The 27,224-nt window shown below is 52.0% G+C and overlaps 1 protein-coding gene and 2 long non-coding RNA genes across 6 annotated transcripts; 2 read left to right on the top strand and 1 right to left on the bottom strand.

Annotated features, from left to right (window-relative positions):
* The first annotated feature begins 562 nt into the window (after positions 1-562).
* Positions 563-12,776, top strand: ARID5A (AT-rich interaction domain 5A). Of its 4 annotated transcripts, none has more exons than XM_031441183.2 (7): positions 563-656; positions 7,798-7,913; positions 9,379-9,517; positions 9,871-9,923; positions 10,398-10,495; positions 10,768-10,927; positions 11,366-12,776. In XM_031441183.2, the coding sequence occupies exons 1-7, from the start codon at positions 653-655 to the stop codon at positions 12,602-12,604; spliced, it is 1,809 nt and encodes a 602-aa protein (XP_031297043.1). In that variant the 5' UTR covers positions 563-652; the 3' UTR covers positions 12,605-12,776. The 4 variants fall into 4 exon arrangements, with proteins under 4 accessions (XP_031297043.1, XP_064337973.1, XP_031297046.1 ...); XM_064481903.1 differs by lacking the exon at positions 563-656 and adding an exon at positions 8,431-8,564; XM_031441186.2 differs by lacking the exon at positions 563-656 and adding an exon at positions 8,431-8,571.
* LOC116149536 (uncharacterized) lies at positions 8,655-14,735 on the bottom strand. The gene is made up of 3 exons (XR_004133136.2): positions 14,629-14,735; positions 12,966-13,063; positions 8,655-9,071 (listed from the first exon to the last, which is right to left on the bottom strand). It is a non-coding gene; the product is annotated as an uncharacterized LOC116149536 (long non-coding RNA).
* LOC135319855 (uncharacterized) lies at positions 13,058-22,635 on the top strand. Its single transcript, XR_010378799.1, has 3 exons — positions 13,058-13,298; positions 14,858-14,995; positions 22,417-22,635. It is a non-coding gene; the product is annotated as an uncharacterized LOC135319855 (long non-coding RNA).
* The last annotated feature ends 4,589 nt before the right edge of the window (positions 22,636-27,224 follow it).

The following is a 27,224-nucleotide window of genomic DNA, read 5'->3' as shown; positions in this document are numbered from 1 at the left end:
CTCATCTCCCCAGGCAGGGGTCATGCCGCCTCTTTAGACTGTTCACTTCGTAGCTGCCACTCTCTGTCTTGCAGACACTGGCTACTGCCAGCAGGCTTCCTGTCCAAGGCATTTCTGGGACCCTACAGAGCTTTGGCCAAGGACTTGCTACTTTGGGCCGGGGTCCTTGTTTGGCTAACACCAACCACCTCTACTTCTATGTTGGGCTGGGTAGGAGCTGGGAAATGCCTTCCAACCAGTCCAAGTCAGAAGTGCTTTGCTCACCCCACCCAGCCCCCAGTGTCCTGATGAAGAGCAACGATTTTTCCAAGACTTCCAAGAGTTTGGAGGCACAAGGCAGCAGTGACTCTTGGATGTCCTGCCTCAGCCCCTGCAGGTGATGAGCCTAGTTCAGCGGCCGTGGTCTCTGAGCCTGGGGAGGGGGAGAGCACACTACAACTCCCAGAGTTCCCCGGGCTCAGGGGGCGGCCCCTGCCCCTCACGGAAGAATCGGACCCGCCAACCCGAACTCAGAGCGGGGCTAGGACAGGGGCGGGGGCCGGGAGGGGCGGGGCCGCGGGGAGGCGGCCGGCGAGCGGTGCGGCCGGCCAGTCTCGCGGAGAGCGGTGCGTGCCGAGGGTCTCCAGCGGGCGCCGCGGGACGTCGCCGGGCCATGGGTAAGCGGCTCTGCGGCCCGGCCCGGGACAGGGCTGGCGGCCTCGCGGTAGAGAGAGGTTGCGGCGCCAAGTCTCCCCGGCTCTCGTAGCCTCGGTGCTGCTTTGCGGGGCGGAGCGGGGCCGGGGGTGGACCTGGGGGCGAGGGCGCGGGGACCCAGCCCGGCCCGGGGCGCTCGCACCCTCCGCCCGGCGCGGGAGGGTGAGGCCGGGTGTCGGCGCGCACTCTTCGAAAAAAGGAAAGACAAAAAGTTTTGGCGGCCAGGGGCTTCCCGGGCGTTTATCTCGAAACTCTTCTCGTCGTCTCTTGACTGAAATTTACCAAGTCCTGTACGGTTCTGTCATCCCACTTCCTGCTGTGGTTTCAATCTCGAGCTGGTCTCAGCTAATTTGTTGTGACAGCTGTCCGCAGCAGTTCTCTGCCTGCACCCCCCTGGCCCCCCCAACCCCCTCCCCCGGTCACATCCCGGCGGTTCTCAGAACCCGCTGGCGCCGCCGAGAAGAGGCACCCGGGTCCGCTGGGCGCGCGGGGCGCTTTCCACTGCGGCTGCCGTTTCCTGAAAGTGACTGCGCGGGTTTTGAAGAACTTGCTCAATGCATTTTGAAGAATCAACTGTTCCTCTTTCAGCCGAGGGGCGAGTTACCCTTCAGCGCTTACTGGCTCCTCGCCCCCTACCCTTTCTCTTTCTCTTCCCTTTTTTTTTTTTTTTTTACTCTAGTCTCTCCTCTTCACCCCTCCAGTCCACCCTCCTCTGCCCACCCCCCGCCCCCGGCAGAATGAAGTAGCTTCCCTCTTTGCTCTGCTCTTCTTCTCTCCCTTCGGGTCTCCAGAAGGGAGAGGGTGGCTGCCCCAGGAGTGGAGGGGGCGACAAGCGGAGGCGCGCGGGCTGCGAGCATGTAGAGTTTGACTTCGCGCTGAGTCCGAACCGCGGGCCCCCACCGGGTTGCCTCATCTGGGTCCCTGCGCAGTGTTCAGGGAGCGCGGCCGGGCCGGGCTCGCGTCCTCCAACCCCGCGGACCCTGGGATAGGGGTGGGGGTCGCCGGATGCCCGACCCCTGAGGGCTCAGGGTGCAGGTCCAGCGGCACTGCGCTGACCAGACCGGGGTCCCTTTGTTTGCGGAGTCGTCAGCTAGCGCGCGCGGTGGGGTGGGGGGTCCGCGGGGCCGAGGGGAGGATAAAGGTGCTTCCTGTCACCTTCCGAGCACCACTTATGGGGGGCGCGGGGGCCTCTGCGCCCACAGGCTGTGCTAGGGCAGAGGAGGGGTGGGAGGTAGCAGCTAGTGGGTTGGGACCCCCGGAGTGGAGTTCCAGAGTCCATACAAGCACCGGGACTCCGTCTGGGGCCTAGAATTTGGAGTGGCAGTGGTAGAAAGAACCTCAGAGAATCAGATCCTCCTTTTCTGAGAAACGGGCTTAGAGACCAGCCCTGGTCTGGCAGTGAGGACATAAGGCCTCTAAGACCCCGCCCCTCTCTCCCTTCCCCATGGTCTCCGATTTCCCACGTGGGAAACTGGCCTGCGATGGCTCACACTCTCTCTTAGACCTTGCTTCATGGGTTTGGAGAGCCACCCCAGAGGTCTCTAGGAGGAGAGTGGAAAAGCTGAGAGGCAGAAGAGTGCCCCAGGCAGAGGTCAGGCAGCCTTCCTCCGCCCTGGCTGTGCCTTTACTGTTGGGCCACGTCTTGGACAAGCTGCCACCCAGCCTGGTTTCTCCATAGGTACAATGGGTACACAGAGTGTAGTTCATGGGACACAGGAAACAGTCCACAGATGGAGCTGTTACTCTTATTGTCAGATACTACCCAGACTTGGAGGGGAGGAACAGTGGGGATTCAGTCCCATCCTGGAATAAGGTCTTTTAGGAGATCCTAGAGCTGGCCAAAGAGGGACAGAATCCCAGCAGGGCTTGGGAGTTTGTAGCCTCACATTTGGTGCTCCCATGCCCCCACCTTTTTGTACTCAAGGCTGTCTTCTTGGCCCCAGCTGCTCCCAGACTCAGTCCCCCACCCCTCAGCTGAGACACTGAGACCAGGCTGGGACAGGAGCTGCATGCACACTGTACCGTCAGGACTCCCATGTCCGGGTCTCCCATCTGTCCTGAGCTGGCTGGAGCACAGCCCTTGGCAGGTCCCCCCTCCCCAAACCACCCTGGAGTCTCATGCGGAGTGCCCACATGGAGACTCTGCCAGGCAGCCTGCTCTTGGGCCGGGCCACAGAGTGGACTGGCCGCTTCAAAGGCTGTCTTTGTTTCAGCTCCAGCTCCAGCTAAGAGAAACTTAAGCCAACGACCTCAGGCGAGGAGGTGTGGCTGTGTCTGCTGGTTGTTACTGCGGCTGCTGTTACCATTATTGTCGTAATTGACACGGTGCTCCCAGTGGGTGACTTTTTATGAAAGGAAGTGTCGCTTCCTTCCCGTCACACCAAGGGTGAATGAGCTGGGGCAGGCAGGGGGTTGGAGAGAGGGAGGGAAGAAAGAGAAACTGCGTGGCCTTGAACTAGTCACAGCCAAGCCCCTCTCAGCTTCAGCAGTATCTAAGGTCCAGTAGCTCATACCTCATCCATGTGGCTTGTATTTATGGAGCACCTGCTCCCTCCTAAGCACTGCTCTGGGCACTGAGACACAGCGGGGAGTGAGCAGGACAGGCAGACCACAGATCTCATTGAGGGGTGTGCACACGTGCACACATCGGGTGTGGTCTGTGGGGGAAGCCTCATGTCTCACTGTGTTTTGCTTAGGACGTTGGGCCCTTGGGGTCTAACACACCCACCTTACAGATGGGCAAACTGAGGTACAGAAGCACCCATGTGGTGTTAGAGACCCTTCCCCATCCTTCCTCCTGCCCCAATTTCATCTGCTTTCAGTTCATCAGGTAGGGCAGGCCCAGGTTCTTGTCAGCAGGTTAACTGGGAATTCTATGATGGGAGACTGCACATCCTCTGGGGAGAGGAGGCAGGTTTTCACCCTCTGAGCACAGAGAAGGAACTTGGGGCCTCCCTGCTCCCATTAAAAAACTCGATCTCAGGGTTCAATGTCTTGGGACAGGCAGACTGCCCTGGTTTTAAGTCCTAGCTTTGCCTCTAGTAAGCTGTGTGATCTCAGGTGAGTTACTGACCCTCTCGGAACCTCAGATCTGGTTTCTGTAAAGAGAGGAACACAATACCCACCGGGTGCTGGAAGATGCAGTGAGCCAGTGTACAGAAGTGTTTAGTCCAGCGCCTAGCAGAGACTGATTTGAGTTGGTGGAGTAGGTAGAGTGGAAAGAGAGGGAGGGGGCGGCTTGAGAACAGGTGGGCTTCACTTCCGGAGCATCCTCTTTCGGAGTTAGCAACTGATATTAACCTCTTCACTGCCACAGTTTAAGGATCTAGGGTTAAGCTTGACTTCAACACGAGATGAGCCCTGGAGTTGAACAGAAACAGATTTCTAACATAGGAAGGGCCGGAGCCATCCTGTTGCCCAGCCCCTGGCCATGTCCACTCACTGTCTGGTGAGGGGCTGGGTCAGGTCACAGTGGCCCAGAGATGAGGAAATGGCAGGGGGCTGTGAGCAAAGCCCTGCTGTTGAGTGTCCAGGCTCTTCTCACGCTATTATCTGGCTGCACAAAACTCAGGGAATAAGCTCAACAGGGATGCACAGGCCCGGGAGCAGGAGCCTCTGAGCTCGTGCAGAGCACTGAATCTGCGGAGACACGAGGTCCTGCAGAGGGAGATGCCATATCAGAAAGGTGTTACTATTCTTCAAAGTAATTTCTAAATTTAAATGCAATTCAATCAAAATCTGAGTGTTTCTTCTTCCCCTTTTCTTTTTCTTTCTCTCTCTCTCTCTTTTGGCAATGTGATAAAATCATCCTAAAGTTCAGATGGAATTTTTTAAGAAGAGTAATGATGGGGGACTGAGGCTCTGGGTAGTAAGTAGTATTACAAAGCTCCAGAAATGAAAACTGTATGTGCACCCAGCATTCCACAGTGAGTGAGACAGAATAGAAGGTCCAAAACCAGCCCCTCAAAGTGTTCCTTACAAGTCTTTAGATTGTGGGAAAAGTAACATTTCAATTTATTGGGGGAGGGAGAGGGTCAGTCAGTCAATGCTGGGACCACCTAAACCATGGGGAAATACAGTGAAATCTCCATCTCAAACCTTACAGATCCCAGATGGATTAAGATAAACAGTCATCATCATCATTATTGTCATTATTGCTTCCTGGATGGAAAAGGCAATGTCTGAATGGTAATCCTCTGGAGATCAGAGGTTTTCTTTTTGGAATTGAATCCACCTCTGTTACAACAGGGCATCTGAGACTTTGTGCTCAGAAAGGATCTAAACCCATAAGCTCAGGGCAAGACAGTAGCTCAGTGGCTCGTGGGCAGCAGTGGTCACTCTGGGGCAGGTAGGTTTCTCCTGCCTCTGCAGCTGGATGTGGCTGGGAGACTGGGATGGCTGGTCTATAAGCCCCTTCCCTCCCCTGCAGAGCCAGGAGAGGAGCCTGGCCCCACTGTCACGGGCCCTGTATTGGGAGGTATGAGCTGGGAGCTGGGCAGGCAGGAGGATTCACCTGTCACCTGTGACAGGGGTTTCAAACTTACTTTTAATAGCAGAACTCTTTCCAAATGAAGATTTACCTGGAACCCTGATCTACCAATGACTGGGGAAGGGAGAGACAGGGCAGCTGGGACAGGACTGAGTGCACCCTGGGGAAGGAGGGCAAGAACTCTCCCCTCTCCTTCATCTAAGGCTGTGGGAGTGGGGGCCCAGAATGCCCCGACAGGACCAGAGAGCACAGTAGCCCCAGGCGAGAGGGAATGGAGGCCGAGTTCACTCAGGGACTTAGCTGCACACAGAGATAAAGAGTGTTTCCCTTTGTGGCTCTAGACAAGCTCTAATCCCTTTTCTGTCTGGGGTTAAATAGCTCAGATTGGTGACCTCCTTTCCAGGTAACCTGAGTGCCTGACTCCAGGAGATTTTCCTGGGAGAGTGTGGCCCCGGCAGAGCTCACCAACTCCGGAACCAAGCAGAAGGGACTAGAGATCCTCTGGCCGCGTGGTTCTGAACCTGGCCATCCTCAGGGATCCCCTGGGGAGCTTTAAACCGCGATGCCCCTTGCAGGACCTTAACTCAAACTCACTTGGGGGTGGAGTGGGTGGGGTAGGGAGACAGGCATCAGTGTCTTTTAAATGCTTCCCAGGTGATTCTAATAGACCCTGGTCCTACCGTCTTATTTCTCTGAGGCCTGAAGACAGCGACTTGCCAGGGTCACATAGCATATTTGCAGCAGGGCTCCAGTGAGAAGCTCCGTCACAGGAACAGATGGAGAGAGTCCTTCGGAGCTGAGCATCTGAGCCAGCAGGAAAGAAGGGAGAGAGGATGTGAAAGCAGAGCAGAGAAGTCAAGAAGGGAGAGGATAAAAGCTGGTGGAAGCTCCAGTGACCTGGAAGATTTCAGGATTCAAGGATGGTTAGCAAAGGACTCCAGCGTCTTTCTCTCCCATTTCACAGAAGGGAAGACTGAGCACAGAGTCCCCCAGGGACCTGGTTGGAAGGGCATTGTTAGCATAGTTATTTCTGGAGATTGGCCACATCTGTAATGGTCAGGAGCCAGCCTGCAAGGATGGCCTTACTTGCTCTTGACAAGCGTTAGGCTCGGTTTCTCTTCCAGGCTTATTTGGACTGTACATCAAGGCTTTGCAGACGTTGGCAATAAACACAGCAGCCGCAGTGGTGACGAGGCCAGGCCCCTGGACTGGTGGTCAGACAGACCTTGTTATGAATCCTGTTCCCTCAGGGAGACAAGCAACTTAACCTCTCTGGCTTCAGTACCCTCCCACCTCCTTAAAATGGGATCCTTTCTGGGACTAAACGAGAGAACAAGAGAATGTACATTAAAGGGCCCAGGGTCACGGCGCCTGTGTAAACAGCTACCCAAGGGGGTGCCGTCCAGCAGCTGGAGGTTCTATGGCTCGTGTTTCTGGGTACTGCTGGCCTCCTGGGTCATGCCGGCGTGGGTTTATTCTTGAGATTCTTTTTCTGTCTGGGATGAAGGGGGGATCTCACAGGTTCTCAGCAGTAAGGATTTCCTGAGCTGGAGCAAACCAGGAGTATAGGACAGTTCATGTGAGATTAACAAAAAGGAAAGGAAAGGAAAAAAGAAAGAAAAAGTAGTCAGAAGGTGTGGGCTCCTGGTGCTCCACGAGGCCAGAGTAGCTTCCAGCGGCAGTGTTTCTGCAGGGGCAGGGGTGTTGCATCTCTGCAGCCATCAGCTCCCTTGACACCCTTAGTAAAATCGAGCCTGTGGCTTCCCCCTGCCCTCCATCAGGTGGTTGTTAGACTGGCTCATTCTCGCTCACCTGCCACCTACTGTACATGGGTGCCGGGCTGCCTCACTGAGCTGCCAGGAGGCCAGATGAGCCACAGGCTATTCAATCCTGAAGGCCCGCCTGAATGGGGTGAGTCACCAAGGATGACCAGAGAAAAGTGCTGTGCTTGGCTGGGGGCTGGGAAGGGCCATCCTGAGGAAGCAACTTGTCTCAACCTGAAGGGTCACCAGGACCCGCCCAGGTGAGGGGAAGGTGTGGCCTCATTTGGGGCAGTTAGGGCTTTGCTGGTGCGCGGGCTGCTTCACAAACAGGAACTTACTCTCTTCTTAATTATTCCTGGAGGATGTAGGTCCAAGCAGCCCCCAGGGTGCTTCGGGGCCCATAAACATGGGAGCCTCCGCAGCTTTCCCAACTCGGCTGAGCTGCTGTGAAAACCTTCTGCCTGAAAGCGGGGCAGGTTTTGGAGACAGGATTTCCCCAAGCGCCATGGCCCCAGCCCCAGCCTCCTTTGACTTGACCCCAAGGTGATTTAGGGTTTCCATCAGAGTTATGGGGAGAGGGCAGGATCGGAGGAAGAGTGGCAGGTGTGGTGTGGGCAGGGCCTGGCGGGGCTGAGAGAGGAGGAGGGCAGAGTCAGGGCCGAACCCCCTCTGTGCGTTCAGAGGGCCACCCGCTGCAGCCAGGGACCGGGCAGAGGACACACTGCAGAGGGATGTTGAGGACTTGCCCCCGACCCAGCCTGCTCAACCTGCCACCTCCCCTCGCCACCTGCTCCTCCTGCCAGCATCTCATTCTCTCTCCTCCCCCGTCTCCCCCTCTTCTTCTCCTTGCAGCACCTCCTATCAAAGGAAAAAGGAAACAGTCAGAGGAGGGTGACCCCCTACACCCTCCTGTGTCCCCTCAACCCGATGGTGAGCAGAGCAGGAGCCAGAGCCCTGTCCAGCTGGAGGTGAGTTGGGTGATCCCCTGGGGGCCTCTTCCCTGCCCCTCCCCCTCCCCCACCTGTCTCCCAAGCCCCACCTGTATGCAGCCTCCCAGGTGAACTTGGAGACTCCCTGGAGATGTATTCCCTACCCACCCCCCCACCATCCTGCAGAGCCAGGAGAGGGGCCCCGCTGTCTCAGGCCCTGCACTGGGTGCAGGGAGCTGGGCAGACAGGAGGGCTCTGGCAGGGGTTTCAGACTTGATGTTCATAGCAGAACCCTTTTATCAAATGAAGATTACCTGGAACTCTGATCTATAAAACAGATAAAAGCATTATTCTATGATTAAAACTACATTTACATCCATCCATCCATCTAAATTTATAACATGGACCTTACACGGTGAGATCAGCATGGCCTGTTGAAGGGCGCAGTCTGAGGGGGGCGCTGGCGGCATCTGTGCTCTTCGGCTATTTGCTTCGGTGGCACAGTCTGGAGTAAAAATCCTGATTCGTGTAGAAAAGTAGTTGCAACTTGGAACAGGTTTTAACAGCTTGCCTGGAACTCCGAGAAGAGGACAGAAGAGCACATTCACTTGAAGAGCGGTGGTCAGAGCGCCATCTTTCTAAGGCTGCATAGAACAGCTGCCTCGGTCTCCGTGTGTTCCGATTTCATAGGTAACATGTGAGTGGGCTTGTCTATTATCAGAAGGCTTTGATAAGTCAAAATCACAGACACGGTACTTGAATAGAATATTTTTGGAACGCTTGGCTCTCTGCATGGTTCTAGGCTCAGATGGTTTTCGTCCTTGTGGTGTTTGGGGCCTCCCCAGCCAGGACCTTAGCCCCAGCCCCAGCAGCTGTAGACCCCTGCCCTGAGCCACCAGCCACATGAGCAGCATCAGCAGAAACTGACCCTCTGCAAGCAGAAACCAAAAGACCTGTGCATCTGACGGAAGTGCTAGTCGGAGCCTGGGACAGGGGTCTCCCCTCCCTGAGTTCAGTGCGCAGACGGGTGGGTCACGGAGGCAGGCCTGGCAGAGCGGCCTTGCAGAACCAGAAAGCACCAAGCACCTTTGTTCCTTCAGCTTGGGCCACAGGGGCCGCTGGGAGCCCTGGGGACACTGAGCCTGCCGCCGGGAACTCACAGTCTGGTAGAGGAGCTGAGATGCAGATGTAACAAATCTAGAGCAAGATGGAAAAGTGATCAGAAGCTTGGAGAAAGTGCCCGACTGCTCCCATGGCCGCCTCTGGAGCCAGGCCCCGATGGGCCCTGACCTGGGGTCCTGGGCACCAACAGCTAGTGTGCCTCTCTGACCCCAGGAACAACACTGCAGACCCAGAGCTGGGTCTGGGCGCCTGGCTCCCTCCTGTGGGAGCCTGGGGTTGAGGACCACGCACCTCTTTCCTCCCCCAGCAGCCAGTGGTCCCACTTGTCCCCAGTCTCCCACTGACTGGGGGCTCATCCCACTGCCTCGTGTTCTTTCCCCAGGACTCCCCCGAGGCAGGCAGGGAGCGGGAGGAGGCGCAGGAGCGGGAGGAGGAGCAGGCCTTCCTGGTCAGCCTCTACAAGTTCATGAAGGAGCGACACACGCCCATCGAGAGGGTGCCCCATCTCGGCTTCAAGCAGAGTGCGTCCCTGGGGTGCAGGCAGGGAGGGGGGGCCCAGCAGGGGACCCCACCCAGGCAGGGCAGCAGGGCAGCACCTCCACTCTGGGGGACCCTGGGTGCTGCCAGCCCACAGGGGTTGCACACAGAAAGGGTGCTCCCCTCCAGGCACAGGGCTGGCAATGGGTGGGACTGGATTTCCATCCTCACAGGCCATGGCCCCAGTGCACAGGGCACAGCCCACCCGGCCATCACGGTGGCCCTGTCTGGGTATGTGCTGGTTCTGTGCCTGCCTGACAGGGCCATGGGGATGGGCTGCTGGCTGCCCCCTCCACCCACCAAGACTGACGGTGGCCCTGCCCTCTCTTTTCTCTAGTTAACCTGTGGAAGATCTACAAGGCAGTGGAGAAGCTAGGGGCCTATGAGCTGGTAAGGAAGGCACCTTTGAGTCCTCACCCTGCGGCATCTTCCGTCCCATCCCTCCTGCACCACTGGGGGAACTGGGGAAGACAGTGAGCCCAACAGAACTGCCCTTGCCCCTCGACAGGAGGATGAGGCAGGGTCCCAAGTTCTGCCCCTCCCCCTCCCCTGCGTGCTGGTGGGAGGAGGAGGAACCTGCCTTGCCTGCTGGTACTTTTGCTGCTCAAAGCAAGATTTCCTCTCTTCCCCATCTGTTCTGTGCTTGTGCTCAGAAAGCTGCTTGGGCCAGCAGTCGGGGCGGCCCCTGGGAGGGAGACCTGGCTGGTGGCCAGGCAAGCCCCCTCCCACCTGACTGCCCCCGCTGCTGGAGGAGCAGCTGCAAATCTGTCCTTGCCCCATTCCCATTGAGCGGGGACCCCGAGCTGTGAGGACCCCATGGCCAGGGGGCCCACGCCGCCATGCCCTCACATGGCGCTCTTGCAGGTGACCGGCCGCCGCCTCTGGAAGAACGTGTATGACGAGCTGGGGGGCAGCCCGGGCAGCACCAGCGCCGCCACATGCACACGCCGCCACTACGAGAGGTACGGCCGGGGCCCCGGGGGCCGGAGCCTGGGCCTTCGCCTCCCAGGGTTGGACCTGCAGGGCTCTGGCAGGGGAGACCAGGCTGTGGGCCTCCTGGACAAGATGCGGAAGAGCGTGGGCCGTGAGGCCGCAGGCTGTCTGTGTGCCCTGCCTGGCATGGATGTTCATGATCGGGGCTTTGGGGAGGCCTGGTGGGCCTAGAGGTGGGTGGGAGGTGTGGCGCGTCCTGCCAGCCCTGGCCTCCTGGTGGACATGCCTGGCTCCTCCTCAGGTTGGTCCTCCCATACGTACGGCACCTGAAGGGCGAGGATGACAAGCCACTGCCTCCCTCCAAGCCCAGAAAGCAGTACAAGATGGCCAAGGAGCCTCGGGGAGATGACAGGGCCACTGAGAGGCCGAAGAAGGCCAAGGAAGAGAAGCAGGTGGACCAGGTGAGCTCTGAGCCCGGTCAGCTGGGCCCAACAGCTGACCCAGGGCCTCCCTGTGCCCTGCCTCCAACGGCGCCCCTACCTGTCATCATTGCAGGGCCCCCTGCCTTGGACACCCAGAACCCGCTCTGAGGGCAGCACTTGTGGGGGCCCCAGGACCCCTGTGATAGCTGTGCGGCTGTTCACTACTTGAGGGCCCTCAGAAGAGGCTACATGTGGGCTCTGAAATCCAGTCTGTACCCTAGTCACCAGGCCCTATGTCCTGATACCAGGATGTATCCATTTGGAGGACGTGATACCTTTTGAAAATTCTGCACAAAGGCACTGGAAGGACTAGCAGGGGCTCCTGTGTACCCCCTGGGGACCCCGTTGTCACCAGGTCCCCAGGTCAGGGTGCATGGTTCATGCCCAGTCCTGAGGCTTGGCCTTTTGTCATTCTAGATGATGCCAAGAAAGACCAAAACAGACACTCCTGACCTGGCCAGGCTTCCCAGCCAGGAGTCCTCCAGAGACAGCACAGAACAGCCAGGCCAAGCCCCCGGGCCCTCTCTGCCCTCCGTGGGTGCCAGCGGGTGCCCTGAGGCCTACAGGCGGCTCCTGTCCAACTTCTACTGCAAAGGGACACATGGTATCATGTCACCACTGGCCAAAAAGAAGCTCCTGGCCCAGGTGAGCAAGGTGGAGGCCTTGCAGTGCCAGGAGGAGGGCTGTCACCATGGGGCAGGTGGCCCTAACAGGGAGCCTCCGGTATCCCCAGCTGTTCAGCCCCTGGAGAGTCCCCGGAGCCCAGGAGGGCTGGCTGAGAACTCCAGGCACCAGCTGACACCTCAGGAGGGAACGCAGGCCCCTGGTGGCAGCCTCGGGGAGGAGGCTCAGGCCGGCCCTCGCCCGTCAGCCCCCATCTTCACTGGCTGTTTCCACGCCTACCCCACCGAGGTGCTGAAGCCTGTCAGCCAGCACCCCCGGGACTTCTTCCCCAGTCTTAAAGATGGGGTGTTATTGGGGCCGCTTGGCAAAGAGGAGGGGCTGCCAGCCAAAGAGCCCCAGTTGGTGTGGGGCGGGGATGCCGATCGCCCCTCTGCATTCCACAAGGGTGGCTCCCAAAAGGGCAGCCTCTACCCCAAGCCCAAAGCCTGCTGGGTGTCCCCCATGGCCAAGGTCCCTGCCGAGAGCCCTGTGCCCCTGCCCACCTTTACAAGCAGCCCAGGCCTGGGCAACAAGCGCAGCCTCGAGGAAGAGGGCTTGGCCCATGGTGGCAAAAAACTGCGGGCAGTGTCTCCCTTTCTTAAGGAGGTGGATGCCAAGGAGTGTGGGGCTAAGTCTCTGGGGCCTGGCTTGGCCGTCTCCTGCCTGCTGGGCCCGGCCCTGGGGCCTGCCCTTCCAGAGGCCTACAGGGGCACCATGCTGCGCTGCCCGCTGAACTTTGCTGGCACCCCGGACCCCTTAAAGGGCCAGGCCACACTCCCCTTCAGCCCCCTGGTCATCCCGGCCTTCCCGGCCCACCTTCTGGCCACTACAGCGCCCTCACCCATGGCTGCTGGCCTGATGCACTTCCCCCCAGCATCCTTCGACAGTGCCCTCCGCCACAGACTTTGCCCGGCCTCGTCTCCGTGGCACGTGCCGCCTGCCACAACCTATGCAGCGCCCCATTTCTCTTTCCACCTCAACACCAAGCTGTAGGTTTGAGTCCGCAGTGCTGTGTGGTGCTGTGCAGGGTCTGACATGGCCCGGGATGGGTGGGCACTGCCTGCGGGCTCTGAGCTGGAGCCCACTCCTCAGGAGAGCTCAGCTGTGCTCGATTCAGGATCGTGCCCCTGGCTGGGCACAAAGAGAGGCCGCGGACAAATGGTTTATCTCTCAAGGAGGGAGTCCAAGCCTGGGAACTGGGGGCCCAGTGGTTGCAAGGCCTTGGAAGAAGACAGTGCGAGGCTGGCAGCTCCCGGCCAGGGCCCCAGAACAGACCAAGGATGGGGTGAGGGGCCAAGGAGCTGGCTGGCAGCTTGAGGTGTCCAGGCTGCCCATGGAAAATCCAATAAAATACCTGTGAATCTACACAGCCTTGAGGTGTGCATGGTGTAGACTTCGCAGGTACAGGTGAGGCGGGGGCTTGCTTGTAGGTGGGGTCGCCAATGGGGTAACCTGGGGAGTAAAGGAGAGGGACCTAGAATGCCATCCCCACTCCCTCACACACACGGAAGAGCAGGACCCAGAGCAAAACCTAGCCTCCTGTTCATGCTTCAGCAGGCGTGACCATCCTGCGCCTTCAATCCACTGCACCAATTGAGCATCAGGACAACTGGCCATTACACCTCACCGTACAGGTGCAGGGCTGAGGTTCAGAGAGGGCCAGTGACTTACCCAGGCCCCCCAGCAGGTAAGTGGTGGAGCAAAGCTAAGCCCCAGGCTCCCAGGCCAGGATGCACCCCGCAGCTGTTAGCAGCACTCCAAGCATGATTCACACGTGTTCCTAGAAAGGCAGTGCCACTGTTGGCCCAGGATACGAGCAGGAAGTTGGTCTTTCCTGGTGGTGGCCTTGCAGGGCTGCTGCTGAATCCTCCCTGTGAGCCCCCACCCCACTTGTCTGCCACACAGTGGGCAGGGGGCACAGGAGAGCCCCACTGGGAGCACCTGGAGGGAAAGAGGGGCCTGAGGAGCCAGAATCTCAGCCTGGGCATCTGTGTTATTCTAGATGTGGTTGCTCCAGTTTAACGCCCTCCTTCCTGTGGCTCTGCCTAGGACACCATGCACCCCTACCTGTGTCGGTGGGAGCGGGTGGGAGCAGGTCGGGGGGCTCCTGTCAGAGGCATCACTCCCCTCCCCTCCTCAGGCTGCCTGTTCTCAGAAGTCAGACACAGCTGCCTGCCAAGCATGATTCACACATGTTCCTAGAAAGGCAGTGCCACTATTGGCCCAGGGTCCAGACTTCTGGCCTCAGGTTGATCAGTGGGTGGCCTTTGACCCAAACCACTGGAATTTGTGCAGGTCAAAGGCCATCTCAGGCCAGGGGAGGGGCAATCTAGTGTGACCCCACCCCCACCCCCATTAGTTAACAGGTGAGCAGGCCGAGGCCACCACTGGGTGTGACGGAACCCAGATCAGGGTACTTGCAACACAGTCTGGCACCAGAGGGTGGGCTACCAGGGCTGAGGGCGATCCCATCCAGCCTCCTGCCTGCAGCTTTCAACTCAGGGAGCTGTCTGTGGACAGGAGCTCGGATGGGCACAGGCAAGATAGCTGCCCTCCAAGCTGGGGCTGGCGATGGGGTGGCTGGAGGGTGGTCCCTGCTGTTGTGAGCATTTGGGCTCTGTAGGGGCTTCTTTGGATTCCCGGCCTCCCTCCTTCCGGGAGATACCAGGAGATACAAGTAGCTGCGTGACTTCCAGCCCCGAGCTCTTAACTCCTGCATGCATCCACGTGCTCGCATCTCTCAGCCTCTTATGTCTCTGCAGTTGACAAGGCGGGGTGAGAGGACCAAATTCTGCCGCCACCCTCCTTGCAAGTGCCTTGGGTGCTGGGCCTCATGTCTTCCGGGTCAGATTCCTCTGGGTAGGGGGGAGGTGAGGGCTACCTTTGTGTGCGGGCCCCTGCCTGATACGGGGCAGAGTCACTGGGATCCCCTTCATCTACAAAGCCACAGCAGCGTCACACTGGCATAGAGATGGGCAGAAGTGCCTCGTGGCAGGACTTGAGCAAGGGACACTCACCGGTGTGATGGTGGTGCCCTCTGGAGGCTGCTCTGGGAAATACTCCTTTCCACGTGGGCGTCTGCATCCTGAACTGGTTCCATTAACAGGACTCTTGGTCCGCTTGGGCATCAGCAAACACCCAGGGCCGAATGGGGCGTGCTCCCTGGAAAATCTCTGTGCCCTGTGCCCTGTGCCCTGCAGCTCCGGTGTGCTAGCTTTCCATGATTTTTCTCCTTGGAATTCCCAGGGATGGCATCGTCCCTATCTATAAATGAAGAAACAGCTCTGAAAGATCCCGTAGCTTCAGACACCAGGCTGGGCTGAGTGGAGTACCTGGCTCCCCAGAAAGGCCTCCTGCATGTGCTTCCTGGCGCTGCTGCCCTAGGTGGGTGGATGCACCCATGTTGTCTTGTTTTTTATACTCATTATAAAGGGGGAGCAGGAGGGCACCGCACGGGGCCCTGGGGTTTCTGGAAAGCACCAAGTTCCCTCTTGAGGTTGGCAGCAGGAGTTTGGGTGAGCCCAGCAGCATCTTTCCCGCCACCTTGCGGGAGCTGGGTTAGGGAGCACTGAATGCTGCTGTGTGGCAGCTGTGTGGGAGAGTCTGGTGAGCACGAGGGTGACAACTGTGGTGGGTGGAGGATGGGAGGGAGGAGGTACCCAGGACACAGGTCCCTGTAGGCTCAGAGGACTGCGGGCACCTGAGGAGGTGGACTGGGAAGATGAGGGGGCAGCTAAAATCACTGTGGTTATTGGGGGAGTTCATGGGAGCAAGTGCTGGGAGGGTGGGAGAGAAATCTTTGGAGGAGAGGAGGTGGGGACTAGGACCAGAGAGGCCAGGATCGGGGGAGCCTTGAAATCAGCACAGATAGGATGGCAGCTGTTTGGGGTGAGGGCTGCCCTCTGCAAGGACTGGGGAGGAGGACTCGTGGGTTTGTGGGCGACTGCAGCAAGGACATGGTGGGGAGTCTAGTCTCTTGGCATGACCTTCAAAGGGGGGAGCCATGGGGTCTGGAAGTAGAGGGATCTTTCAGCCGGGGGTAGCATAGGAAGGGGCTCCAGGGAGTGGGCTCAGGGTGGGCTCAGGCTGGCAGTGGAGACTGGGGCTGGGAAGCCCCTACAGGTGAGAGATTTCCATTTAGGCTCAAGGCCAGAGGCTGCAGATGGTGGCCTGAAGATGTGTTTAGTTTGACCCACGTAATTTTTAAAAATATTTTTGTAACTAGTTGCCAGCATTTAAAAATCAGATCTCACTTAAAATTTTGGACTTTGGGCTTGTCTTTAAAAATCAGTTTCTGGTCACGTGAGGCCACTGCCTGGAGCTCAGTAGTGGCTGCTGCCCCTTGGTCAGAGTACACCTGCCCATTCACTACAGCCATGCTTGTCCCCGACCCTGAGGGACCCAGCCCCGGCCAGCCCACCACCGGGTCTCCTGTGGGCACGGGCACTTCCAAGCTGGAGCCCTGCAGCCCCTCACGCTAGGCGGCAACTTTCACTCTGCTGTCATAAGATCCACCAGGCCAGCTTCCTAAGCAAATGACTCCAGGAATGTCCTGATGGAAAACTCAACAGGGCTTCCAGATGGGAGGGCAGGGAAGAATTGGGTCACTTCAGAGTCGCCTCTGCAGTGTCCCCTGGTTTCCGGGCTGCAGCGGCAGGTGGTGGTGGGCTGAATGGGGCATGGGCACAGGTTCCCACCCTGCCTGACTCCCAGGTATCAAAAGCCTTTGCCCTTCCCTGGCTCACATCTGTGAAACGAGTGCGGCCACTTCTGGGTTCTGCACTGTGACCCTGAGTGAGAGGCAGATAGGGTTTAGTGACTAGCGAAGGCCAGGTACCATTCCTTTGAACACACCTGGGTCCTGAGAGGACCTTCCCAGCTCCTCTGGGCCCCTGGCCCCTCCTGTGACCAGCAAGTGGCGCCACTGCCCAGCCCTGTTTGTGAGGCCACCTGGGAAGAGAGGGGGCCGTTGGAGGGAGAGCAGGAAGAAGGGGCTCCCAGGGAGGGAGGGGCTGCCACTGCCCTCCTCTCCACCCCTTCCAGGAGGATCCTGACTGTCAGGTTCTTAGCTGGGTGCTTGGAATTCCTACCACCTGCCCGGCCTTGTCACCCCTCCCTTGAGGGAGCAGGGGGGTGGGGAAGAAAGAGCAAGGAGGTGGAAGGCAGAACCCTGGCCCTGAGACCAACTCCCCCACCAGTTCAGGGAGGATTCTCAGGCCCTTTACTACAAGCCACAGAAATGCAGTGCCCTGGGGGAGCTGCAGCTGCCTCCCACTGGCTCCTCTCTTCCCAAGCCCGCATTTGATGGAACCACACTGGTAGCCCAAACTAGGAGAAAATGAGAGGATGCGCACCCCAAACCCCCATAGGAGTCCACAGATGCTACAGATCAGGGTTCCCCCACCCCCGTCACCCGCCCCCTACACCAGCGCTCCAGCCCTTACCCCACACCAGCACCACATGGCTCAGCTCCGCTGCCGGACAGATGCTCAGGACAGTCTGATCGCCCGTCCTTTCCTTACCTGTGTTCCCGAAGCACGGGCCTGTGACCTCAGAGGAAGTGTGTCAGCCAGGTAGACCAAAACAGTAGCTGCCACACTGGTGACACCAGGGGAACAGGCTTCACTGGGCCTCCATTTCCTCATCTACAACAAGGAAGTAAGTAATTTCTACCTCAAGAGTCATGGGCATTTAGTGAAAGTGCTTTGTAAACTGAAGTTCTGGACAAATGTGAACCATCAGCTCCTTCCCTGCACTTTTGCTTGGCCAGCCTGACCGCCGCCTGCCCTGCCCTTTACCTCAGGGCTTTTGAAATTCCTGGTGTACTGACCACCACTCTCCTGCCTGGCTTCTGACTCAGAGTCACCCTGACCTTTGAATCCTGTCTAGTCTGGGACAAGAATAGCAAATCAGCTTCACCCCAGGTTCCAGCTCTGATTGATGGTGGTTTGTCTGCAGCTTTGGGCTGACTCAGCGTGAAGGTGATGTAGTTGATTAGTAATGTCTGCCAAGGGCCCAGGAGGGAGGGCTGCTCACCTGTTACAGAGTTGCCATCCCCGTCTGAATATATGCATGACTAGCTGGTGACTACACAATAATGGGCTGTTTAACTTAAATTTAGGTCCCTGACCTCACTGCCACATCTCAGCCGCAGGTCCTGTGTGGAGCTGTGTGGTTTCCCTCCCACATGAGCGAGGATTGTGGGGGAGCAGGATTTGGGCTGCGGCGCCAAATCCTAGAAGCCTGGGTTGCACATCACTTGCCCGTGAGCTACCGAGTTGGATGCCTGGGTAGTGATCAGGGAGGCAGCTTCTTGGGAGAAACCCAGGTAGGCTGCCCCCAACCACCCCCCCACCACACACACACACAAAAAGGTCTCTCCACACCAGTTCTGTGGAGAGGGACTATCTACGATCAAGAGTGAAAAGTTCTAGTCTCACTTGTAGAGTAATTGCAGTGCATCTGAGATGGTGCCTGTGGCCGTGGGAGTGGGGGAAATCAGGAGATGACAAATTAAAAGAGTCATTCCAAATTCTAACTCTGATCAGCTCACCCCGCTGCATAAACCTGGCCTGTGCCTCTCACTGCCCTCAAGTTAAACCCCAAATGTCTTAGTGTGGAGGGCTCTTTTACTGGTCCTGCTTCCTCCCCGTCGCCTGCCTCCCCCTCCCCGTGGCATCTCCACCTGCACAGCCTCCGTCCAGGCTGAGCCCTGAGGCACCACTTCAGCTCCCCAGCACGTCCCACCCTCCCTCAGACCTGGAAGCACAGAAAACATTGTCCTGAAAAACATTCTCTCCACTGCTCCCACTCTTCCTTCCAGCCTCACTCAGAAGTCTTCTGAGGAAGCCTTGCTGGCCCAGGTACCATCCCATGTGCCCTCACAGCACCCAGTGCAGGACCTATTACAAGTCTGCACCTGTGCCCCAGACAGTAGGCTCCCTGAGGGCAGGCAGTGTTTCCTGTTCACCACCAATCCTCATGTCTCCCTAGCTCCACAGGACAGGTGTCCTAGATTCACTCAGTCTTTTACCCAAATTATTTATGGTGCTTGTGCCTACTAACCAACAACACAAACACCCTCCTTGGAATGTTCCTCAGCTGCCTCTGAGTGGCTCCCAGAGGGCTCGTACACGTGCAAGAGCCACCCCCAGGTTATTTGTGGAGAACTGTTCCTCACCCCATCAGCCCAGAAAGCTGGTAGCCCTGGAGAGGAGGAGCTCTTCCCACCAGTGACCTTGGCCAATGCCTCACCAGGCTCTGGAGAGGGGGTAGAGCCCACTGTTGACTGCTGCTTCACAAATATGGGCCAAGCCCTATCCCCTTCCTGCTACACACACACACACACACACACACACACACACACACACACACACAGTAATAAGGTTTTATTAAAGTTTCAGGAAAAACAGAAGGGAGGCACAACAGAGACACAAGCCATAACTGCTTCTTGAAGTTGCTACTCAACCCACCCACGTGGCAGGTGCCGCTCCCAGTTCCTGATGTAGGTCTGTGTCAGGGTTCAGACCATCTGCAGCTCCAGGCAGCTCTACACCTTGGGATTTAGCCAAATTCACTCACTGCCTCAGAGAAAGGAAGGTTTGCCTTCACCCTCTCCTGAGGCTTGTCTCTCCAAATCCTCATTTCTAGTCCTAGAATCAACTTCTGCTCCTGGACTAGTGGTTAAAACTTTGGGAGCCAGGAGCAGCAGGGACTTTGGGTCAAGGACAAAGGAATAAGGGGAGGGTATAGCTCAGGTGCAGAGTGCACGCGTAGCATACATAAGGTCCTGGGTTCAATAAAAGGCATCCAGGTTAGAAAGGTAAAAGTAAAGTTTTGCAAATAATATGATCTTATACATAGAAAACCCTAAAGACTTCCCCCAAAGCTGTTACAACTAATAAATGAAATCAGCAAAGTGGCAGGATATAAAAATCAGTTGCATTTCTATACACGAACAATGAACAGACTGAAAAGGAAATTACAGAAACAATTCCATTTAAAAACAGCATCAGAAAGAATACTTAGGAATTAACCAAAGAGGTAAACATTTACACAGTGAAAATTACAGAACATTACTGGAAGAGATTACAGAGGACCTAAGTAAATGGAAACACACCCCGTGTTCATAGATTGGAAGATGGATTGTTAAAAAGTCAACACTACCCGAAGCAATCTACAGATTCAGTGCAATCCTTATCAAAATCCCTACGATGGTTTTTGCATAAATAGCAAAACCCATCCTAACATTCACATGGAAACTCAAGGGACCCCAAATAGCCAAACAATCTTGAAAAAGAACAAAACGAGGATTCACACTGCCTCATTTCAAAACTTACTACACAGCTATAATAATCAACACAGTATGGTACTGGTAAAGACAAGACATATATTCCAATGGAATACAATAAAGAGCCCAGAGATAAAGAACCCTCATATATATGGTCACACAATTTCTGACAAAGGTGCCAAGACCATTCAGTGGGGAAAGGCCAGTCTTCCACAAATGGTGCTGTTAAAACTGGATATCCATATGCAGAAGAATGAAGTTAGTCCTTACCTAAAACCATATACAAAAATTAATTCAAAATGGATCACGGACCTAAATGTAAGACTCAAAACAATAAAACTCTTAGAGATAACATAGGACAAAAGCTCCACAACACTGGACTCGGCAGTAATTTATTGGCTACGACACCAAAGCACAGGTAGCAAAGAAAAAACAGACAAATTGGACTTCGTGAAAAATTTTAAATTTTGTGCATGAAAAGACATTAACCACAGAGTAAAAAGGCAGCCCACAGAATGGGAGAAAATATTTGCAAATCATGTATCTGATAAGGGATTAATACTCAGAATATATAGAGAATTTCCAGAACTCAACAGCAAAAAAAAAAAAAAAGAAAAGAAAAAGGGCAAAGAACTTGAATAGACATTTCTCCAAAGAAGATGTACAAATGGCCAATAAGCACAGGAGATGCTCAACATCATTATCACTGGGAAATGCAAAACAAAACTACAATGAAATACCACCTTACACCCATTAGGATGGCTACTATTTAAAACAACAACAGAAACTAGCAAGTGTTGGTTAAAGAGGATGTGGACAAATTGGAAAACTTGTTCACTGTTTGTAGGCATGTAAAATGGCATGGACACTGGCGAAAGCAGTGTGGTGGTTCCTCAAAAAGTTAAAAATGGAACGGCCATATGATTCAGCAATTCCACTTTTGGGTTTATGCCCTAAGGAACTGAAAGCAAGATCTTGAAGAAATATTTACAAATTCATGTTCATAGCAGCATTACTGTCAATACTAAACAGCTAAAAAGTGGAAGCAACCCAGGTGTCCATTAATGGATGAGTGGATAAGCAAACAAAAAATATATATATATATATATACACACACACACACACACACACGTATACACACACACACATATATACAACAGGATATTATTCAACCTTAAAAAAAGAAGGAAATTCTGCAATATGTACAACATAGAAGAACTCAAGGACATCATGCTAAGTGAAATAAGCCAGCCACAAAAAAATAAATACTGTAAGATTCCACTTATATGAGATACTTATTAGAGTAGTCAAAACCATAAATCAATAGAGAAAGCATAGTGGTGGTTGTCAGGCGCTGGAGGGAGGGAAGAATGGGGAGCTACTGTTTAATAGGTATGGAGTTTCAGTTTTACAAGATGAAAACAGTTAGAGGGATGAATGGTGGTGATGGCTGCACAACAATGAATAATTAATACCACTGAACTGTACAGTTAAAAATTGTTAAGATGGTCAATTTTATGTGCATTTTACAATAAGGAAAACGAACAGCCTGGGAAAATGCTTGAATGCAAGCACTAAGTGTTTGCTATTATTCCCCCTACTTAGGGGAACGAATCAAAGCCAAGATGCAAGCAGAACTCAGCATCAACAAGTGATGCAGAGGCAGAGCTCCGATGGGGGCCAGAATCCTGATTCTTAATCTCGCGCGGCCCCTAACAATAACTCGGTGCTGTTTTGGCCTTTTCCTCCTGGTTGCAAGATGGCTGCAGCAGCTCCAACAGTTATGCCCTTTGATGGCAGGGAACAGAGGTCAATGTAGGGCAGAGAATTTCTCCTCAAATGCCTCTCCCCTTTTATCAGAGGGAAAACCCTTTCTATAGCCCCTGGCATATTCCTTGCATAATTTACAAGCCAGGACTGGACTACATGCCTACCCTTCAGTAAGGGCTGAGTCCTCTTTTCCTGAGAAAGTAATTTCCCCCAATTCTTCAACAAAACTACAATTTTACTAGTATGGAAAATGGGGGCATAGCCATCAGTTTTGCTATACTGTTCCCAAAGCATCTCTTGGCCACCCTACCATTAAGACTCTTAGTCCCGACCACCTCAGAAGCACAAGTGAATATAAATTAATTCACTTTATCCTGCACAAATGAATATAAATTAATTCCTCACTCTTTGTTTGCTTGAGATTTTGCTAATACTTATGTAGTCAGAGCCACACCATCTATTTCAGTTTCTTGAACTTTCCCTGAACAAAAATCTCTCCCCAGGAGAAATTCTGATGCCAGCTCATTACAAACGAGAAACTACCTGTATGGTGTGATTTCAACTCTTCAGAAACAAACACACCAGCATGTGAATGATGGATGTAACTGGCTGTGAGATTATAAGCATTCTTTTCTTTTTTTATATACTTTTCTGTACTTGCCAAAATCTCTACTCTGAGTATGTAAGCATTTGATAGTTGAAAAAATATATCTACAGTGTTGGTTATTCTGTTTTGCTCCTCCAGATTCATCCTTCTCCCTCTCTGCCCTTCTGTGTCCTAGGACACTACCCCAGGAGGCTGACCTACATGAACTTGTGCTTTGTCTTCTGGCTTAACCTGGGAAGCCCCAGCAGGAGACAAGAGGCAGGACAAGAGACTGAAGGGGGATAGTTTGGGAGTGTTCATGTGTCGTTTGCGAAAACTCATCATATTGTATACTATTCTGCATGTACATTGTATTTGAATAAAAAGTTCACATTTTAGAAAGTGCCATGTAGAATCTGTGTGTCAGGGACACTCTTGGCCCAGAAAATTACGTTTTAGGGCTCCCTGCGCCTGGAGTGGGCTCCACAGGAGGTAGAAGATTTTTCTCCCTGCCCTCTGGTATCCAGCATCCCAGTCCATGAGACAACTAGCACTCCCAGAGTGAGGCCGCGGTCTAGAGAAGCAGTAGCAAGTCCTGCTCAGAACCAGTTCTGCCGCCGGCTGTCAAGCCAGGGCCAGTGGAACAAAATGAGCCCTTCTGGGGGACATTTTGGTCTTTCCCAGGCATCCACCATAAGCTGTGTGGCCCTGGCAAATTCTCCTCCTCTCTCCAGGACTCTGATCTCTCCTCTGGAAAGTGAGAGAGGGAACCAGGGGCCAGAGATCCCCAAAGCTCACCTAAAGCACTTATTAAAATGCAGATTTTGCGGCACTAACCCAGAGCTGAATCAGAAGCTGTGAGAATGGGATTTGGTCATATTTTAAGTCCCAAAATAATTCAGTGAAGTCAGGTTTGTGAAAAATATGGCATGGCATCATCTTCAAGGACCCTTCCAGCTGTTATTTACCTGACATTTTACCCCCGTGGTTCTTGGGACCCAGGGTTCTGGATCACAAAGACTGAGACCAAACAGCCCTTATCAGATGCCAGTTACCTTGGACTCTAGTCTTCTTTCATTGGTAAATTTAATCCATTTATATTTACCATAATTACTGTGATAGGACTCATTTTGTATATTCTGTTTAGAGTATTTCCTTTTTTCCCCCTTCTTTCTTACTTTACAACAGATTTAGCAAGTTTTCTTTTGTTGGTTTAAAAGGATTACATTCTATGTTTGTTGCTATGGTGGTTACCATTACCTTAATATCCATTCTGATGCTCCTATACCTTTATTGTCATCTTAATATCCCTCTGGAACAGAGTAAGTACTTCAGCATGCTTTACATTTCCTATTTCGTATCTCTTGATCTCTGCCCCTGCCCATCATATTAACGTTATCTAGAACTTTAGTTCTAGATGGTTCTAGATTATATTTCATACCCAACCTTTTTTGTCCTTTTGACAATAAATTTTATAGAGATATTTAATCACCCTCACTTCCTATATTTCTTGCTACTTTGTCTGGATTTGTTTCCAAGTACTTTTTTTTTAAGTGAAGTGTAGTTGATTTACAATGTTATATCAGTTTCAGGCATACAACACAGTGATTCAATATTTGTATAGAGTATACTCCATTTAAAGTTGTTATAAAATACTGGCTATATTCGCTGTACTGTACAATATATCCTTGTAGCTGACTTATTTTATACATAGTATTTTGTAGCTCTTAATCCCCAACCCCGATCTTGCCCCTCCTTCCCTTCCCTCTCCCTTCTGGTAACCGCTAGTTTGTTCTCTATACCTGTGAATCTGTTTCAGTTTTATCATATTTGTTCATTTCCTTTATCTTTCAGATTCATATATAAGTGATAACATGCACTATTTGTCTTTCTCTGACTTATTTCACTTAACATAAGACCCTCTAGGTTCATCCATGTTGTTGCAAATGGCAGAATTTCATTATTTTTTATGACTAATAGTCCACTGTGAGTGTGTGTGTGTGTGTGTGTGTGTGTGTGTGTGTGTGTGTGGTATATCTTCTTTATCCATTCATCTGCTGATGGACACCTAGGTCGCTTCCATTTCTTGGCTACTGTAAATAATGCTATTAACATTAGGGTATATGTATCTTTTCAAATTAGTATTTTCATTTTCTTTAGGTATATACCCAGGAGTGACATTGCTGGATGATATGGTAGCTCTATTCTTAGTTTTTTGAGGAACATCCATATTCTGCTGCACCAATTTACATTCCCACTGACAGCATACTATAGTTCCATTTTCTCGATATCCTGGCTAATATTTGTTATTCGCAGACTTTTTGATGATAGACAATCTGTCAGGTGTGAGGCGATATCTCATTGTGGTTTTGATTTGCATTTCTATGATGATTACAGACGTTGAGTATCTTTTCGTGTGCTTGTTGCCCATCTCTATATCTTCCTTGGAAAAAAGTTTATTCAGGCCTCTGTCCATTTTTCAATCAGGTTGTTTTTTTGATATTAGGTTGCATGAGCTGTTTATATATTTTGGATACTAGCCCCTTGTCAGTCATATCATTTGCAAATACTTTCTTCCATTCAGTAGGTTGTCTTTTCATTTTGTTGAGGTTCCCTTTGCTGTGCAAAAGTGTTTAAGTTTAATTAGGTCCCTACTGTTTATTTTTGCTTTTGTTTCCTTTGCCTTAGGAGACAGATCCAAAAAATATTGCTACCATTTGTCTTTATATGTTTGGTAGACTTCCCCTGCAAAGCTGTCCATTCCTGGAGTTTCATTTGCAGGAGTTTTTTTTTTTTTTAACTAACAAATTCAATTTCACTACTAGTGATTGGTCTGTTCAGGCTGTCTACTTCGTGATTCAGTCTAGGAAGATTGCATGTTTGTAGAAATTTATCCATTTCTTATACGCTGTCCAATTTGCCGGCATATACCTGTTCATAGTATTTTTATGATTTTTTTGTCTCTGTAATTTCTCCTCTTTCTTTTATTATTTGGACCTTCTTTTTGTTCTTGATGAGCCTGGCTAAAGGCTCATCAATTTTGGTTTACTTTTCAAAAAACCAGCTCTTGGTTTCATTGATTTTTTTTGTCTCTATTTTAATTTCCTCTCTTGTCTTATTATTTCCTTCCTTCTGCTGACCTTGGGCTTTGTTTGTTCTTCTTTTTCTAATTCCTTTAGATGGTAGGCTGGGTTGTTTGGGATTTTTCTTGTTTCTTGAGGTAAGGCTGTATTGCTCTAAACGTCTCTCTTTGAACAGCTTTTGCTGCATCCCATAGATTTTAGAAAGTTGTGCTTTTATTTTCATTTGTCCCAAGGCATTATATGATTTCTTCTTCGATTCCTTCATTGACCCACTGGTTTTTAGTAGCATGTTGTTTAGTCTCCACATGTTTGTTTGTGTTTTTCCCATTTTCTTCCTGTAATTGACTTCTAATTTCATACCATTGTGGTTGGGAAAAAAGCTTGGTATCATTCCCATCCTCTTTAATTTGGTGAGACTTGTTTTGTGGCCTGGTATGTGATCTATCCTGGAGAAAGTTCCATGTGCACTTGAAAAGAATGTGTATTCTGTTGTTTTGGGATGTAATCTGTCCTGTAGATAGCTATTAAGTCCAACTGGTCCAATGTACCATTTAACACTACTGTTTCCCTATTGATTTTTTGTCTGGATGATCTGTCCGTTGCTGTAAGTAGGGTGTTAAAGTTCCTTACTGCTATTGTATTACTGTCAATTTCTCACTTTATGTCTGTTAATGTTTGCTTTATATATTTAGGTGCTCCTATGTTAGGTGCATACATGTTAACAAGTGTTACATCCTCTCCTTGTATTGATCCTTTTATCATTACATAATGCTTTTGTCTTTTGCTATAAACCTTGTCTGATATGAGTATTGCCACCCCAGCTTTCTTGTCATTTCCATTTGTGTGAAACATCTTTTCCCATACCCCTCACTTTCAGTCTCTGTGTGTCTTTAGCTCTAAGTGAGTCTCTTGTAAGCAGGATCTTGTTGGGTTTTTAATCCAATTAGCCACCCTATGTATTTTGATTGAAGCATTTGGCCCATTGACACTTAAAGTGATTGTTGATAGGTATGTACTTATTGCAGTTTTGTTACTTGCTTTCTGGTTGTTTTTGTAGTTCTCTGTTCTCTTCCTTCTTTATTTTCAATCCTTGTGGTTTAATGGTTTTCTTTAGTGATATGTTTGTGTTCCTTTCTTTCAAGTTTTTGTGTATCTATTGAGCTTTTTTGATTTGTGGTTACCATGAGGTTCACATATGTTGACCTATAACTGTATCTACCTGTTTTAAACTGGTAGTTCTTTAAATTCAAACACATTCTAAAAGATCTACATTTTTCCCCCTCATGTTTTGTTTTTGGTGCTATATCTTACATCTTCATGTTTATCCCTTAACTGTTTATTGTAGTTATAGTTAATTTTATAATTATCTTTTAATCTTCATATTAGCTATATTAAGTGGTTGATCCACAGCCTTTATTTGCGTTTACTAATAAGATATTCATTTTCCTATAGATTCTTATTTCTATTGTAGCCTTTTCTTTTCCACTTAAAGAAGACCTTCTAACACTTCTTTTAGGGTTAGTTTAATACTGATGAACTTACCTGAGTTCTTTCTCTTTCAATTCTAAATGCTAATCTTGCTGGGTAGAATATTCTAGGTTGTAGGTTTTCTCCTTTCAATACTTTAAATGCACCATGTCACTCCCTTCTTGCCTGGTTTCTTCAGAAAAATCAGCTGATTGTCTTATGGAGATTCTCTTGTAAATGACTCTTTGTCTCTTGCCACCTTTAGAATTCTATCTTTCACGTTTGTCATTTTAATTATATGTCTTGGTGTGGGTCTGTCTGGGTTCATCCTTGTTTGTTCATCCTTGTGCTTCCTGTACCTGGATATGTCTCCTTCTTCAGGCTGGGGAAGCTTTCAGGCATAATTTCATCAAATAC

Source organism: Camelus dromedarius, chromosome 33, assembly GCF_036321535.1.
Source record: "Camelus dromedarius isolate mCamDro1 chromosome 33, mCamDro1.pat, whole genome shotgun sequence".
Classification (NCBI taxonomy): Eukaryota; Metazoa; Chordata; class Mammalia; order Artiodactyla; family Camelidae; genus Camelus; species Camelus dromedarius.
This window is presented reverse-complemented; position numbering and strand designations above follow the sequence as displayed.